The sequence below is a fragment of the Corapipo altera genome, unplaced genomic scaffold (assembly GCF_003945725.1).
Source record: "Corapipo altera isolate COAL_440 unplaced genomic scaffold, ASM394572v1 2b, whole genome shotgun sequence".
Classification (NCBI taxonomy): Eukaryota; Metazoa; Chordata; class Aves; order Passeriformes; family Pipridae; genus Corapipo; species Corapipo altera.
In genome coordinates this window covers 21903071-21915455 of record NW_020884874.1, presented here as the reverse complement: position 1 = coordinate 21915455, position 12385 = coordinate 21903071, and the positions used below count along the sequence as shown (strand labels likewise).

The 12385-nt window shown below is 40.1% G+C and overlaps 1 protein-coding gene across 5 annotated transcripts in view; it reads right to left on the bottom strand.

Annotated features, from left to right (window-relative positions):
* The window catches only part of ARFGEF3 (ARFGEF family member 3), an 84447-nt gene that overhangs the window by 26963 nt on the left and 45099 nt on the right, over nucleotides 1–12385 (bottom strand). For 3 of the 5 annotated variants that reach the window (XM_027631313.1, XM_027631336.1, XM_027631306.1), the window contains 8 exons: nucleotides 11554–11666; nucleotides 9887–10797; nucleotides 6613–6696; nucleotides 5270–5436; nucleotides 3037–3202; nucleotides 1565–1672; nucleotides 1085–1300; nucleotides 716–826 (listed from right to left, as the gene is read on the bottom strand). In XM_027631313.1, the coding sequence (XP_027487114.1) occupies nucleotides 716–826; nucleotides 1085–1300; nucleotides 1565–1672; nucleotides 3037–3202; nucleotides 5270–5436; nucleotides 6613–6696; nucleotides 9887–10797; nucleotides 11554–11666 (1876 nt within the window). The remainder of the gene's footprint in view (nucleotides 1–715; nucleotides 827–1084; nucleotides 1301–1564; nucleotides 1673–3036; nucleotides 3203–5269; nucleotides 5437–6612; nucleotides 6697–9886; nucleotides 10798–11553; nucleotides 11667–12385) is intronic. The other 2 variants (XM_027631320.1, XM_027631327.1) reach the window with 1 other exon arrangement.

Here is a 12385-nt window from a genome sequence, read left to right as displayed (position 1 = left end):
GATCAAAAGCTTGTTTTAGCTCAGGTTTTTTCAGGTTTGTTTTCTCTACTGAAACACCAAATTTAAGTGCCAAGCAGGGTCATTCGTGCAACACTGTGTTTTCTTATGGGCTTCTTACCATTATAAATCAAGTGTAATCAGACAAACTTTAGGTACTTCTCCAAACAGTCATTGGAGATAACAATTGACTTTACTGACTTCCACTGAGTTTGAGGTGGTGGTATAGAGATGCAGAAGTTTTTAGATGTTATAAAGATATATTTTTTATTCTATTTTCGTTTAACATAATTTAGAAACAGTTTTAAATATCTGACAATCTGATGAAAGACAACCAAGGATGTATACACAGGACAGGGAGAAGGACACAAACTCAGCTTATATTACCACCAAACACATAAAAAACCCCAAATAATTTGGTCTTTTGATGCCCTCTAGTTGTACTGCTATCACAAGGCTTAAAAAGCACACACTAAAAAATGTTGTTGGCTTATCTGTTGTTCTACTGATTTCAGCTGCATTTTAAATATAATTAGTGGGACATAATGTTAAGAACCTAGGACAGCAGAACACGTACTGAAGATGTACATCCCATAGGCCTACAAGTGAGTGGTGCTCAGTAGAAGAACGACAGAGGGGAATGCCACTATGTGTGGCAAAGTGCTTTCCAGTTGCACTTTTGCAGGCAATATTAGTTAGGTAATTTAATCACAGTTACCTTGAGCTATAGTATCACTGGGTTCTTGGATTTCTTTTTCCTCTTTCTCTTCTTGGACACAGGAGGCAGCAGCCATTTGGGCAAGAGCAGATGCACAATTAGCAGCAACTCCTGTAAAGCAACAACACAATTACTGTTTGACCAACATTTCCTCTCCAGTCCCATGCAAACTCAACAAGAGACAGTGTTAAGGAAAGTTGGGTGGCTATATCTATGCTGTAGGGCAGATGCACTCTATGTGGATTGCCACAATCCATGTTCCTATCCAAAACTGGAACTGCATGCTGCATTTTTCTCTCCCAAAATCCTTCTAGGAAAGTTACCACCCTATTTTATGAATCTATCAGGGCATCCCACATGCAACAGTACCTAGAGCACAGCTCAGCCGGGCTGCCCTCCTCAATCCATCCAGGCTCATGCAGATGGAGTCCTTCTCCTTTTGGTTCTGCTCCTTGGCTCCTTCTGCTCCCAAGATGAAAGCCAGCCCCTTGGAGCTGCCTGCCATGCGGCCGGTCAGTGGGGTGGACAAAGTGTCAATCAAGTTCTTCCAACAGCCGATTAAAAGGTATCGGGCAAAAGTAACTCCTGGAGTGGGAAAAACATTACTACTACTACTGGAAAATGTAGTAGTAGTAACTACTACAACTGCACATAACAGCAGCTTTATCATCAGTGGTAAAAAACCAAGTCACATTTGTCTTTTGCACACTGAACGAGTAGTTCATGTACAACGTACTGATATACTTTCCTCAGCCCTTAAATTGTTATTCTACATAATTTATCCGAATATTGGTATATAACAACCCACTGCTGATAGACACACTTGCACTTATAGTACAGTCTTAATACCTGCAACAACAGAATCATCTGTCTTCCGGTTTTGGGAAAGAGGAGATTGAGCTGAAGCAGATGCCATCAATTGGCCACCAATTGCACTGCTTCCCAAGCCATCGATGTCTGCCAGAACATTAAAAAACATCATATTACTATTTGACACACAGATGGTACATGGAAAGTATCTCCTACTGGCTCTTTGTTCAAGTAAGTGCTATCACTCCTGACTTCTCAGGCTTTTTAATTACTCTTTCTGGCAGCTTACTGAAGCCTTGGTATAAACACGAGATGTGGCATCTTAACCAGCGTTTTGCTGAAGAGGGGAAATAGGCCACTCTCAAAAGCTGCCCCTCATCACCCTGCTCCCCAACTTACACAATGAACGGAACTCCCAGTAAAGATATAATGATATTTCTTACAGTTGAAGACTTACCACACACTTAAATCTATGCATTTCTTAGTATAAAATTTTAAATCTTGCTAAATCCTGTATCTAGATGTTCCCACACGTCAGTCTAAATCCTCAAGATGCACTGGAATCCTATATCTTAAAAGCAATTTTTAGGAGACCTGTGTCCATTTAATTTCAACAACAGAAATACAACCCTTTCTCCAACACAATAAAAGATCAGCTTTTCACAGAGAGTTTGATGTTAGGGACACCAGGTTGATTTCTAGTAGCCCCTTTTCCACACACTTCATGTCTATTGTTTTTCCAAAGTGTTTCTTTCAGCTTTTTAGCTCAATAGCTAAAAGTAACACTGAGCTCAGTACAATCAGCAAAAAACTTTCAGAGTAGTGCCCTTTGATTACCAGTTAATGGCTCAGTTGAAGCCAGGTTCTCCCTGCATATACTGGTTTAATTACAAACACATTAAAGCATACAGTGCATTTTATATCAATAAAATATCATAGCCATCCTGCTGTCTTTCAACTGATACAATTTGATTTTTTTCCTTCAAATGAAGCTAAGGATTGTTTTTAAGCATTTGTTAGAGGTGCTCCAGGTTTTCAGTTTCTCTGTAGTGCCATTTGGCATATCCCTGGCATAGAACAAATCTGAACCAAGGGGAGTCCAATCTGTGGAAGGTTTTCAGGATCAGATGCCACTATTCATATTTGTACTGCACCACAGGCACACTGAAATGGCTTTGCTATGACATCAAGAAAACAGCAGCCTTATTGCTTATCATTAAGTCTACCAGAACTGAAACAGACAGAAATAAGAGATATTTTGATTCAACGAACAAAACTACTCTCCCTGTCTCCCACAGACAGGCTTGATTTTTTTAAACCCACATTTCAAAAGCATTCTGATAACCCAAACCAAACATTTAAGTACTTGCCACAGCTAAGTCTGGTTCCTTCTCTACTGACAACTTCCTGAAGCACCACATTTTGTATGTAATGCAATGAAGTAGTGTGTCATTGCAGCTTGTTTTAGACGTGTTTTGAAGTTAGCCTTGCCACCATAATATAGTACTGACCAGTCAGCATGCTGATAAGTGGAAGACTGTGCTCCTCAGGGTTTCCCCAGTATCCGGCTTCCCCCAGCATGTTCCTTTCTAGCACCTGGTGGTACAGTTCTTCAACCCAGGCCTGGGAAAATACCATCAACACTCCACTGGACTGGACCTGCTTCATGAACTCCTTCTGCAAAGAGCCATAAAAGCCAGATATAAGACAACAGTAAGCCCCACAACATGAGCCTCAGTCGCTAAATCTACTCTGAGTAAAGGACTGCAGAAGTAGAAATGAAGTTATGCAAAGATAAAAATTAACTGAGGATTGAAATAATACAATTGTTAAGGTTGGAAAATATCTTTAATATCATCAAGTCAAACAGCAGTGAACAGCACCACCACCATGTTCACCACTAAACCATATCCTCAAGTGCCATACACACACACTTTTTGAACACTTTCAGGGATGGTGAATTTACCACTTCCCTGGGCAGTCTGTTCCAGTGTTTTGAAATCCTTTCCATGAAAAAATTTTCCTAGTATCTAGTCTAACCCTCCTCTGCCACAACTTGAGCCATTTCCTCTCGTCCTGTTACTTGTTACCTGGGAGAAGAAACTGATCCCCACCCCACTACAACCTCCTTTCAGGTAGTTGTAGAGAATGATAAGGTCCCCAGAGTCTCCTTTTCCCCAGACCAAACAACTCCAGCTCCCTCAGCCACTCCTCATACAACTTACTCTCTGGACGTTCACCAGCTCCACTGTCCTTCTCCAGACATGCACCAGCACCCCAATGTCTTTCCTGAAGTGTGAGGCCCAAAACTGAACACAACACTTGAGGTGTAGCCTCACCAGTGCCAAGTACAGGGGGACAATCACTTCCCTGGTCCTGCTGGCCCCACTATTTCTGATACAGGCCAGGATGCCATTGGCCTTCTTGGCCACCTGGACACACTGCTGGCTCATGATCAGCCAGCTGTGAACCAGCACCCCCAGGTCCTTTTCTGCCAGGGAGTTTTCCAGCCACTCTTCCCCAAGCCTGTAGTGCTGCACAGGGTTGGTGTGACCCAAGAGCAGCATCTGGCACTTTGCTTTATTGAACCTCACACAATTGGCCTTGGCTCATTGATCCAGTCTGTCCAGATCCTCCTGTATGTCTCTACAGTGGAGACTGACACGAACAAGGAGCTCTCCCTTTTCCTGTCGCAGTTAATGCAAACCATAATGACAGTTCTTGCACAGTGACAATAGGACATGCTGATCTCTCGCTATTTTCACAAGGTAGGAGTAAGATCTCAAATCCAACAAAAAGAGATTGTGGTACCTAACTCTGCCTTTCCAGTAATTGGGCCCTTCTGCATGAACAGTTATCACAGATGAACTGGTGTCCAATTATACACCAGAACGATCTCCAAAAATACTTTGGTCGCGCTCAGGTCTACTGTGCACAGTGATGCCCCTAAAGAATGTCCTGAGTCGTGGATTTGCACTTGCAGCAGCTGCAGAACATACCAGAACTAAGGATGACGTTAAACTCCATTTGTTTTTGAGATGATCTAGATTATAAATTCTCTTACACTGGAAGCTCAGCAATAATTATACATTTTGACATAATTTTTTTTTGTTGTTCCATATATCACAATTTTTTTTCTTTTTAAGAAAACTCTGAAACAACTTCTCTTGGGCAACTTAGTTGAAAAACATAGATTCATGTTTAATAACTGTTGCAGGCTTCAAAACAATTTTTAAAAAGCCCAAGAAGTTGAGGAATTTGATGTGCCACGAAAATAATAATTTCACATTATTAAAATCTAGTTATTTTCCACTTTAATTTCTCATGTCTTCAACTATGGAAATACAAATCAAGTATTAAGCAACAAATTTGCCATGAGACTCGAAAGTAGTTGCAAGATGAAGGTATGTTTATGCCCATTATCAAGAGACAATACTTGCTATATCACATGATGCCAAGGAAGATCTATTCTGAAAACAGTTTATCCATCAAAATGACTGTAACTTTAATGACAATCAGTAAGCAGCATTCATTCCTCCACATTATAGAGAAGCTGTGTAATTCAAATGCACGACATTTATCATGCAAGATTCATAAGCAGTCTGGAGAACGCTTCATTTGCAATTACTATTTCTCCACTTAGCAAGCAGCCTGAAGGCTTTATGTGTGGGCTGGCTTATGTGAAGGGAAGCAAAATAAATCTTCATTTTTTTTAAAACAGTTTTCCTGTATTCCCCAACTCACCAGCAACACAGGGGCTTGGGCAGGCTTCTTCCTGTAGTAATCTGAGTTGGCCAATTTTAGGTTAAGCAGCAGAGTGTAATGTGATACCACGTAGAGACTGTCTGCATTCATCAGAGTCTGGAAGTTGAAATTTAGGTTTCCCTCAAATCCTGGTGAGTGCATCATACCTAACAAAAACACCATGTGAGCTCTCACATTTTACACAGATTTTTCCTGGAAAAAAATATCAGAAAGTATTCCTAGCATTTTGGCAGCAATAGATTGCTAGAATAGTTAATGAGTCATCAGTAAAAATTACTAAATGTACTAGAACAGGGAACAGAAAAATAAGTGGTTCATCTAGAATGTAGTGTTACAAGACAAACCGAACACTCCAGTCACAGTCCAGCAAAGCAACATGCTAAATTTGAAATACTCAAGGAGTAGCACCATTCATTGGGATGACTGCCAGGTACAAAGCAAAGGGCAGGATACATCTGCAATGCCAGCTGGAAAGGTGGGGTGTGAAGGGGCAGACCCAAGGCCTGTGTATTTAACTGAGAATATTTTACCAAATGGTGCTAATGAGGTTAACAGCCCTTTTAACCCCCCAGTAAATCTGTTCTGGCTAAATCAGTTGTTGGATGAGGACTGGAGTGCTCAGCACCTTTCAATCAGGCTGTAATCATCATTCTCTCCATGGCCTAGAGGTATGTGGACAAATACCTGGGGCCAAGCTGGCTGGAACATGTTACAACTCCAAGCCCTACTTAGTTCATACAAGACCTACTTTGTAAATGGTTGAGCACTTTCAGTTCTGTCAGACCAAGAAGACACCTGTAAGCACTCAGTAGTCCTGAAAAAACACTACTGGTATGAAATGACAGCCTACAACCATGTGGCACAATCCCTTCTTCCCATGGATGGCACATACATTTTCCTCTGAGTTAGCTGACCTACTGGTAGAAAAACATAAATCAAGTATGAGCAACACCTAATTGAATCTCCATGATCTATAGCTTGAGCCATGAAAAAACAAGAAATATTAGATCCCCCCACATGACTCACAGTATTTCATGGTTTTCACATCAACTGTGAAATCCATTCATATAATGTCAATTAGTGAAGATCAAGGAGTAAGCTTTATCCTAGAGGAACGTTTGAAATGAAACAAAAAATAGCTTCCAAGGTTAGTTACATGATGAAGCAAAGCTGTGTCATTTGTTAACTGCTGCAGTGGTTTACTGTGAATATACTCCTCCCACCATAAAGCTCACACCTCTTCTTAGACAAAATACAACAAACCATTAACATTAAAAAAAAAAAAAATCCACACACAGAAAAGAAGCAAACGTTTTTCTTGCCTCGTGAGGGTTTGAAAGCTCTGTGCTGCTGCCTTCTCGGACTTTCCACTGTCGTCACTTTGGGGGCGTGGATAAGGTGAGTAACTGTTTGAGGGTGGATTTAGAAAGAGAGTAACTGTTCCAGGGTGGGTCTAAAAGATGAATAGCTGTTCAAGGGAGCAACCTTTGTGGAAGAGGAGTGATAGGGCTGGCTACAAACCATACCCACACAGGCTGGCATGTACTTGGGGTAGATTTCTCATGGTGAACATTAACAGAGAATCTTTAACCAAAACTGCAACCACGTGCTTGAAAGTAGCCTGTGAGTAGCTCTAGTGATTTCATCGCTGAAGGCAAAGAGATGAATCTTAATACTTTGTTGGATGGAGGATCATGATATTGATGTGGCTATCTTATCTCTCATTGATTTGATGTCTTATCTTTAAGACTAAAATCTGCTAGAGTAATAAAAACCTCAAGGCAGAGAGGTATCTAAAAGAAAAAAAAACACAAAAAAGCCCACTCTACTTTGCATTAAAATATTTTTAAAATTGTGCAACAATACAAGACTACAATTAAAAAGGAAGGTGTAGAACTGCACAGAAAAGTGGATACTACATATTAGTAGCACCAAAAAGTGCTTAGGAAAAATATGATCCCCAGTTTCCTCTAAAATATGGGGAAATAAACTGCATTTAAGAGATTCTGAGATCTCAAAAGCAGAAGATCAGCTGATGTTACCAACAGAAACCTTGCCTTTAAAAACTATTGAATCAAAACTGAAAAGAGGTGCTAACTTATTCCTAAGGTATTAATTTAGGAGTTAACCAGCTTACTTGCAAATCTTAATTTCACTATAACTCTGTTTAGCTGACTTCACTTTTTCAATGCTTATAGTCCCATGGCAGTGCCTCAAATTCCTACTTCCTTTCATTGCTTTTCAATCCTATGAAAACATACTAATATTGCAGTGCTATCTAAGAACCTAGTTTGTAGGAAAGACTACTAAATCGTATTTTTCCCCAAAAGTGTAAGAGAAATTGGGAAATTAAATAAAGCAGTTAAATAAGGTCTCCCAGAAACGCAAAAATATTGCTTCTGTTCTGACTGGTCTCAGAACTGCACCTGCTTCTTTTCTCAACTTGAATTTTAAAAGATATTCAAATTTCCTAATGTATTCTTCAAGAATTACACATGAATAGATGTTGTATATACAAGGAATAGGATCAGTCCCTCTAACTTCATCACCTAAAATTTGTGCCTTGAATTGCTGGCGCTAACAAAAGACTCCTGAAATAAGGACCTCAACGTTGCTTATAGATGCAGATCAGATAGGTGTCTTGGAAGCTCTCCAAGGGGTGTTCCTACCCCCTGACATTTGTTTTAACTTTAGTAAGTCTCTCTCTCTAACAGGTCTACAAACTCATGGTTCTCTCACATACACAGGAACACAAGTTCTCGCCTCAGGAGGACTGATGGACATTCGCTTAAGATCTGATGTACAAGTTAAAGGACTGTTTCAGCTGGATTGAGTCTCATTCCAGGTATCCAACTGAAACATGAACCACACAGATCTTACGAGAGCACAAAAGTACAACTCTGCGTCAGCCATATCTCCATGAAAACCCCAGGATACCTCTTCTAGGATGTCTTAATACAGTAACTTGCTGCTCTACTTTTCCATGATTCCTTAATGAGTGGCATCTTCTAAGAGTACTTCACCAAATCCATGTGGGAACATGGTGTACATTTTTAAAGTACAGATTTAGCCATGCGTGGCTTTCTTAGGAAAGTGAAAGGTGTCTCTCAACAGTCTAAGTCCAAGACTAGGTATCTTTTTAAGAGAGATGTACAAACTACAAATTATGGACTTAACACAATAATTGACTTATATTCTTCCATCTTTCTCACTGTATTAGTCATAATGGCATTAATGCCAGCAAAAAAACCTATGTTTAGCCTTAAAAATCTGGAAGTCTCCTAGGTCCACATCTTCCAATGCTTTAAAACACTCTAAAAAGACTTAACAGACAAAACAGAAAAGAAACAGCATACTCATTCATGCATGAGGGAACAGGTGCACAAAAGTTTGAGCTAGACGTCTAGCACTGGTCTTTCAGCATAAACTCAAGATCACTCTTCTTCAGGTAAAAGAAATCCTCATGACAGAAAGGGCATTCTTGATTGCCTGATTTAGGAAAGTAACATTATTGCCTCCTTTAGGGTATTTCCTTTCTATAATATAAAATGGCTAATGTTTCTTAAGAATACCATCTGTCATATTCCTGAATTAGAGCTTAATTGGGCAGCATTTAAGCAGGATATCAAGAATATCAGCTTATTTGCCCAGCTTCATATCTAAATTTTGCTGTATGGTGATGGGAGGCAGCCCTTCTGACTCTGTATGAGTTTAATGTGAGGGAGCACAAATGAATGAAGCAATGATTAGGAGAGGAGCAATAGGAATGGCAATTGCGGTAAAGTAAGTTAAAGAAACAGAGAAATATATTTTAGCAAACATTTCCACTTTGGCCACTGTCAGGAGAACAAAATGCTTCTGAATAAATATATTTACACACACTTTAAATATACTATCAAAAGGACAAACTAGCCTTTACATGACTTTTTTCTGTTTGTTTGACAAGTCAAGATCCCAAAGGTTCTAACCATGAAAGAACCGAAGGTATTTAAACTCTTAAAAGGCAAGATCTTAATTTTTCACTTTATCTGGGCTTTGAGCTTTGCATTTCCTGTTGTATTAGACAACAACATTAAGAAAAACAGAAGAGTGAAGAATAGTGCCTCTCCTCTTTTCCTATCCTTTCAAGAGCTTACTGCTGTTATCACCTTTTTCGTGAGGCTGGCATTATTAACAGTAATGCAGTGATGTACTGAGGTACTTAAATCTCATTCAAAACAGGTGATGGTATTCCCCACATCCCTTTCATGCTAAAAGGTAACCCCAACCTCTTTAACAACAGCATGTGCAAATCTTCTCAACAGATCTTTACAGACATGGGAAGAGGTATTTTACTACAAAAAATTTCATTTCTTTATCGAGGATGTAATCCAGAGCCTGTTAAGAGTCAATGGATTGACCTCACTTTGAATCAGTGACTGCATATTCAATTTGCTTTGCCCTAAATGAAGTGTGTTGCTGTGAAGGAATGTATTCAGTAAAGCCCAAACCTCCTTATTCTGGATATTCTCCGAAGATGAAATCCTACAGGAGACTCTGTGTACAGTGCTGTCAGAGTGTGCATGCTGGTTAGACAGTAAGTATTTGCTTGCAAACCTGAGCAGAATGTTGAAGAGAAGCTCTGCAGTGCTTCATCCACTTCTTCTATGCTGGGAAGAGCTATAAGCCGAGGAAGGAGAGCTTCAAGTGACTGGATAAACAGCCGTGCGCTGTGTTGGTCTGCTTCTTGGCTTTTCAGCAATTTCAGAGAGAGAGCAGCAGTACGTAAGGACCTGTGACCTGGACAATCTCGTGGTGTCTGCTCCTCATCAGCCAGGGAGCAATTGTCAGAGCCTATGTCTGAGACATCAGACCTGCCTGAATCCTTTTCTGCTGCCATGGAATACTGATCACATGAATCAAACTCAGTCCTAGAAAGGTCCTGGTCATCTACACTGAAGTTACTTTCACTGTATCTGGATCCATAGGACCGGGTCTTGCAATCAACTGATAAGAAATTAGTTATATCTGGATAAACTATGGTGTGGCTTCTTTGAACAACATCTGGCTGGTCAATGGTTTCTGACTCTGGTTCTCTGTAATGAATCTCTTTGCTTTCATGTCCAGCTGGAGATGGCAGTGAGTTTTTTTGACTTTCTGGATTATCCTCTGGAGTCGTCTGTCCCATATCCCCTTCCAAAGTAGTCTGACCAGTGTCTGTGGTAACGCTAATGCTAATATCAGGACTCTTCTCATTTCCTGATTCCCAGGCAGGATTTTCTGAGGACAGGATGCGCCTCTGCCACCTGAAGTCAGCATCATTGATTTCCATGGAGTCCCTGCTCGTTTCAGTCCCATCCTTCAATTCTTCTAAGCGCTGGAGCAGCAGCTGGATCTGCTCTTCACTAAGACCCCTCCCTTGGCTCAGCTCATCTAATGCTCCAAGTAGGGTAAAGACACAGGACACAGAAGCATAACATGCTTCAATACCACCTTTGATGCACGCTTCCGTCATCCCGTCCATGATACTGCAATCAATACAGAGTTCATTTAAGTGATGCAACACCTATAAGGAGCACATCTCTATCATTCAACACCATCCCTCCATAACCAGGAAAAAAAATGAAGTGAACTTATCCTATAGGACTACTCTCAAGAAAGACAATCAGTATTAGAATAAATTATTAAGTATCCCATGCAAACATGGTCATTCTGTAAAGGGAGTGCCAAAGTGCCAACCAGGGAAACAGTTACTGTGCATTTATACCAGCACGTACAGCATGTTCTCCCTTAGAGACAAGCACTTAAACTGTAAAAAAAATCTCAGCACCCAAATGAACTAAATTTAAAGTGATATGTGTCCTGAAAATGATTTTGTCTACAAGATATGATCTTTACAAGAGCTGACTACCCTTCTTGCTCAATCTGACAATGTTTAAATTTTCTATTATCCCCTTTGACTTCATCTTGGAAATGTACCTCCAAATAAACACACGGTTATTTCATTGCAAGTTTAGGGAGCCATAGCCGAAAATTTCCAACTGTAAAACAACATATTTGGGTACTTTTAAAAACTCCATAACGTAGTTATCTATGTCTTTACAAATAGGCCCAGAGTGATGACAAACCAGTAAGAGTTTTTACCCCTTTTCCATTTTCACAGCTTATTTAACCAGGGAGATAGCCTGGCTCATATTGGGTATGCTCCTGAAGGTACAACTGCTTAAGTGTTCTGCATGCACAGGTTTAAGAGAGAAGAGGCTACAGGAGGAAACAAAGCGTACAGCTTGAGAAGATCCAGATGGGACTTCCTTTTAGAAATAGACCTCTTCTTGGATTCTGACTCAGAAGAGCAGGGCCCTGCCAAATCACAAAGCTGACGAGGACTGCCAAGTATCTGAAAGAAAAGGAAACAGAAGTAAGTAGAGGATTATCTAAGCATTATTTAAATACAATAAGTAAGTCATAATTCTATCAAGCATTAAACCCGAGGCAGCAGGGCTGTAACTTCTCAAAGCAAAGGAAAGCAGCACACTGATGTTCTATTTACTAAAGCTACCGTTCCTGTTTTTAAAAGCAGAAAAGCAAACAGAGAAAAGCAGAATATTCAGCAAAAATCACATACAGAATGCTCTCTAGTGCTTTATATTTTTGACTGAATATGTTTCAATTGATATTGCAAACAAGAGAATTTTTATGCCTAAATAAACACTTTGCACTATAGCTTATACCAAAGAGAACCTTTCTCTTCAGTCACCTAGATACAAAATTATAGAGCCGTGCAAAGATAGGCATTCCTTCAGACTCAACCTGCCGGGTAGCACCTTGTTAATGCCCACCATGAAATACAAGGAGAAGGCATTACAAACGAGCATGTATTAATAAGCCCAAAGAGGCAACAGATACATCCTGCAGGAAACAACATTAGACTAAGCTTTTCCTAAAACTTCAGTTATCAACTATTTAAAACTAGAGAAAGACAAATGAAAGGATGACTGCTAGTTCAGACAATGGAGTGGGTGGCTGTGTGGTGTTCAGAGAGAGCTTCAGAAACAGAACAGCCTAGGTATGCAGAAGCTAGAAGAAAAACTCTCTAAGAGATACCACTGTTCCTAC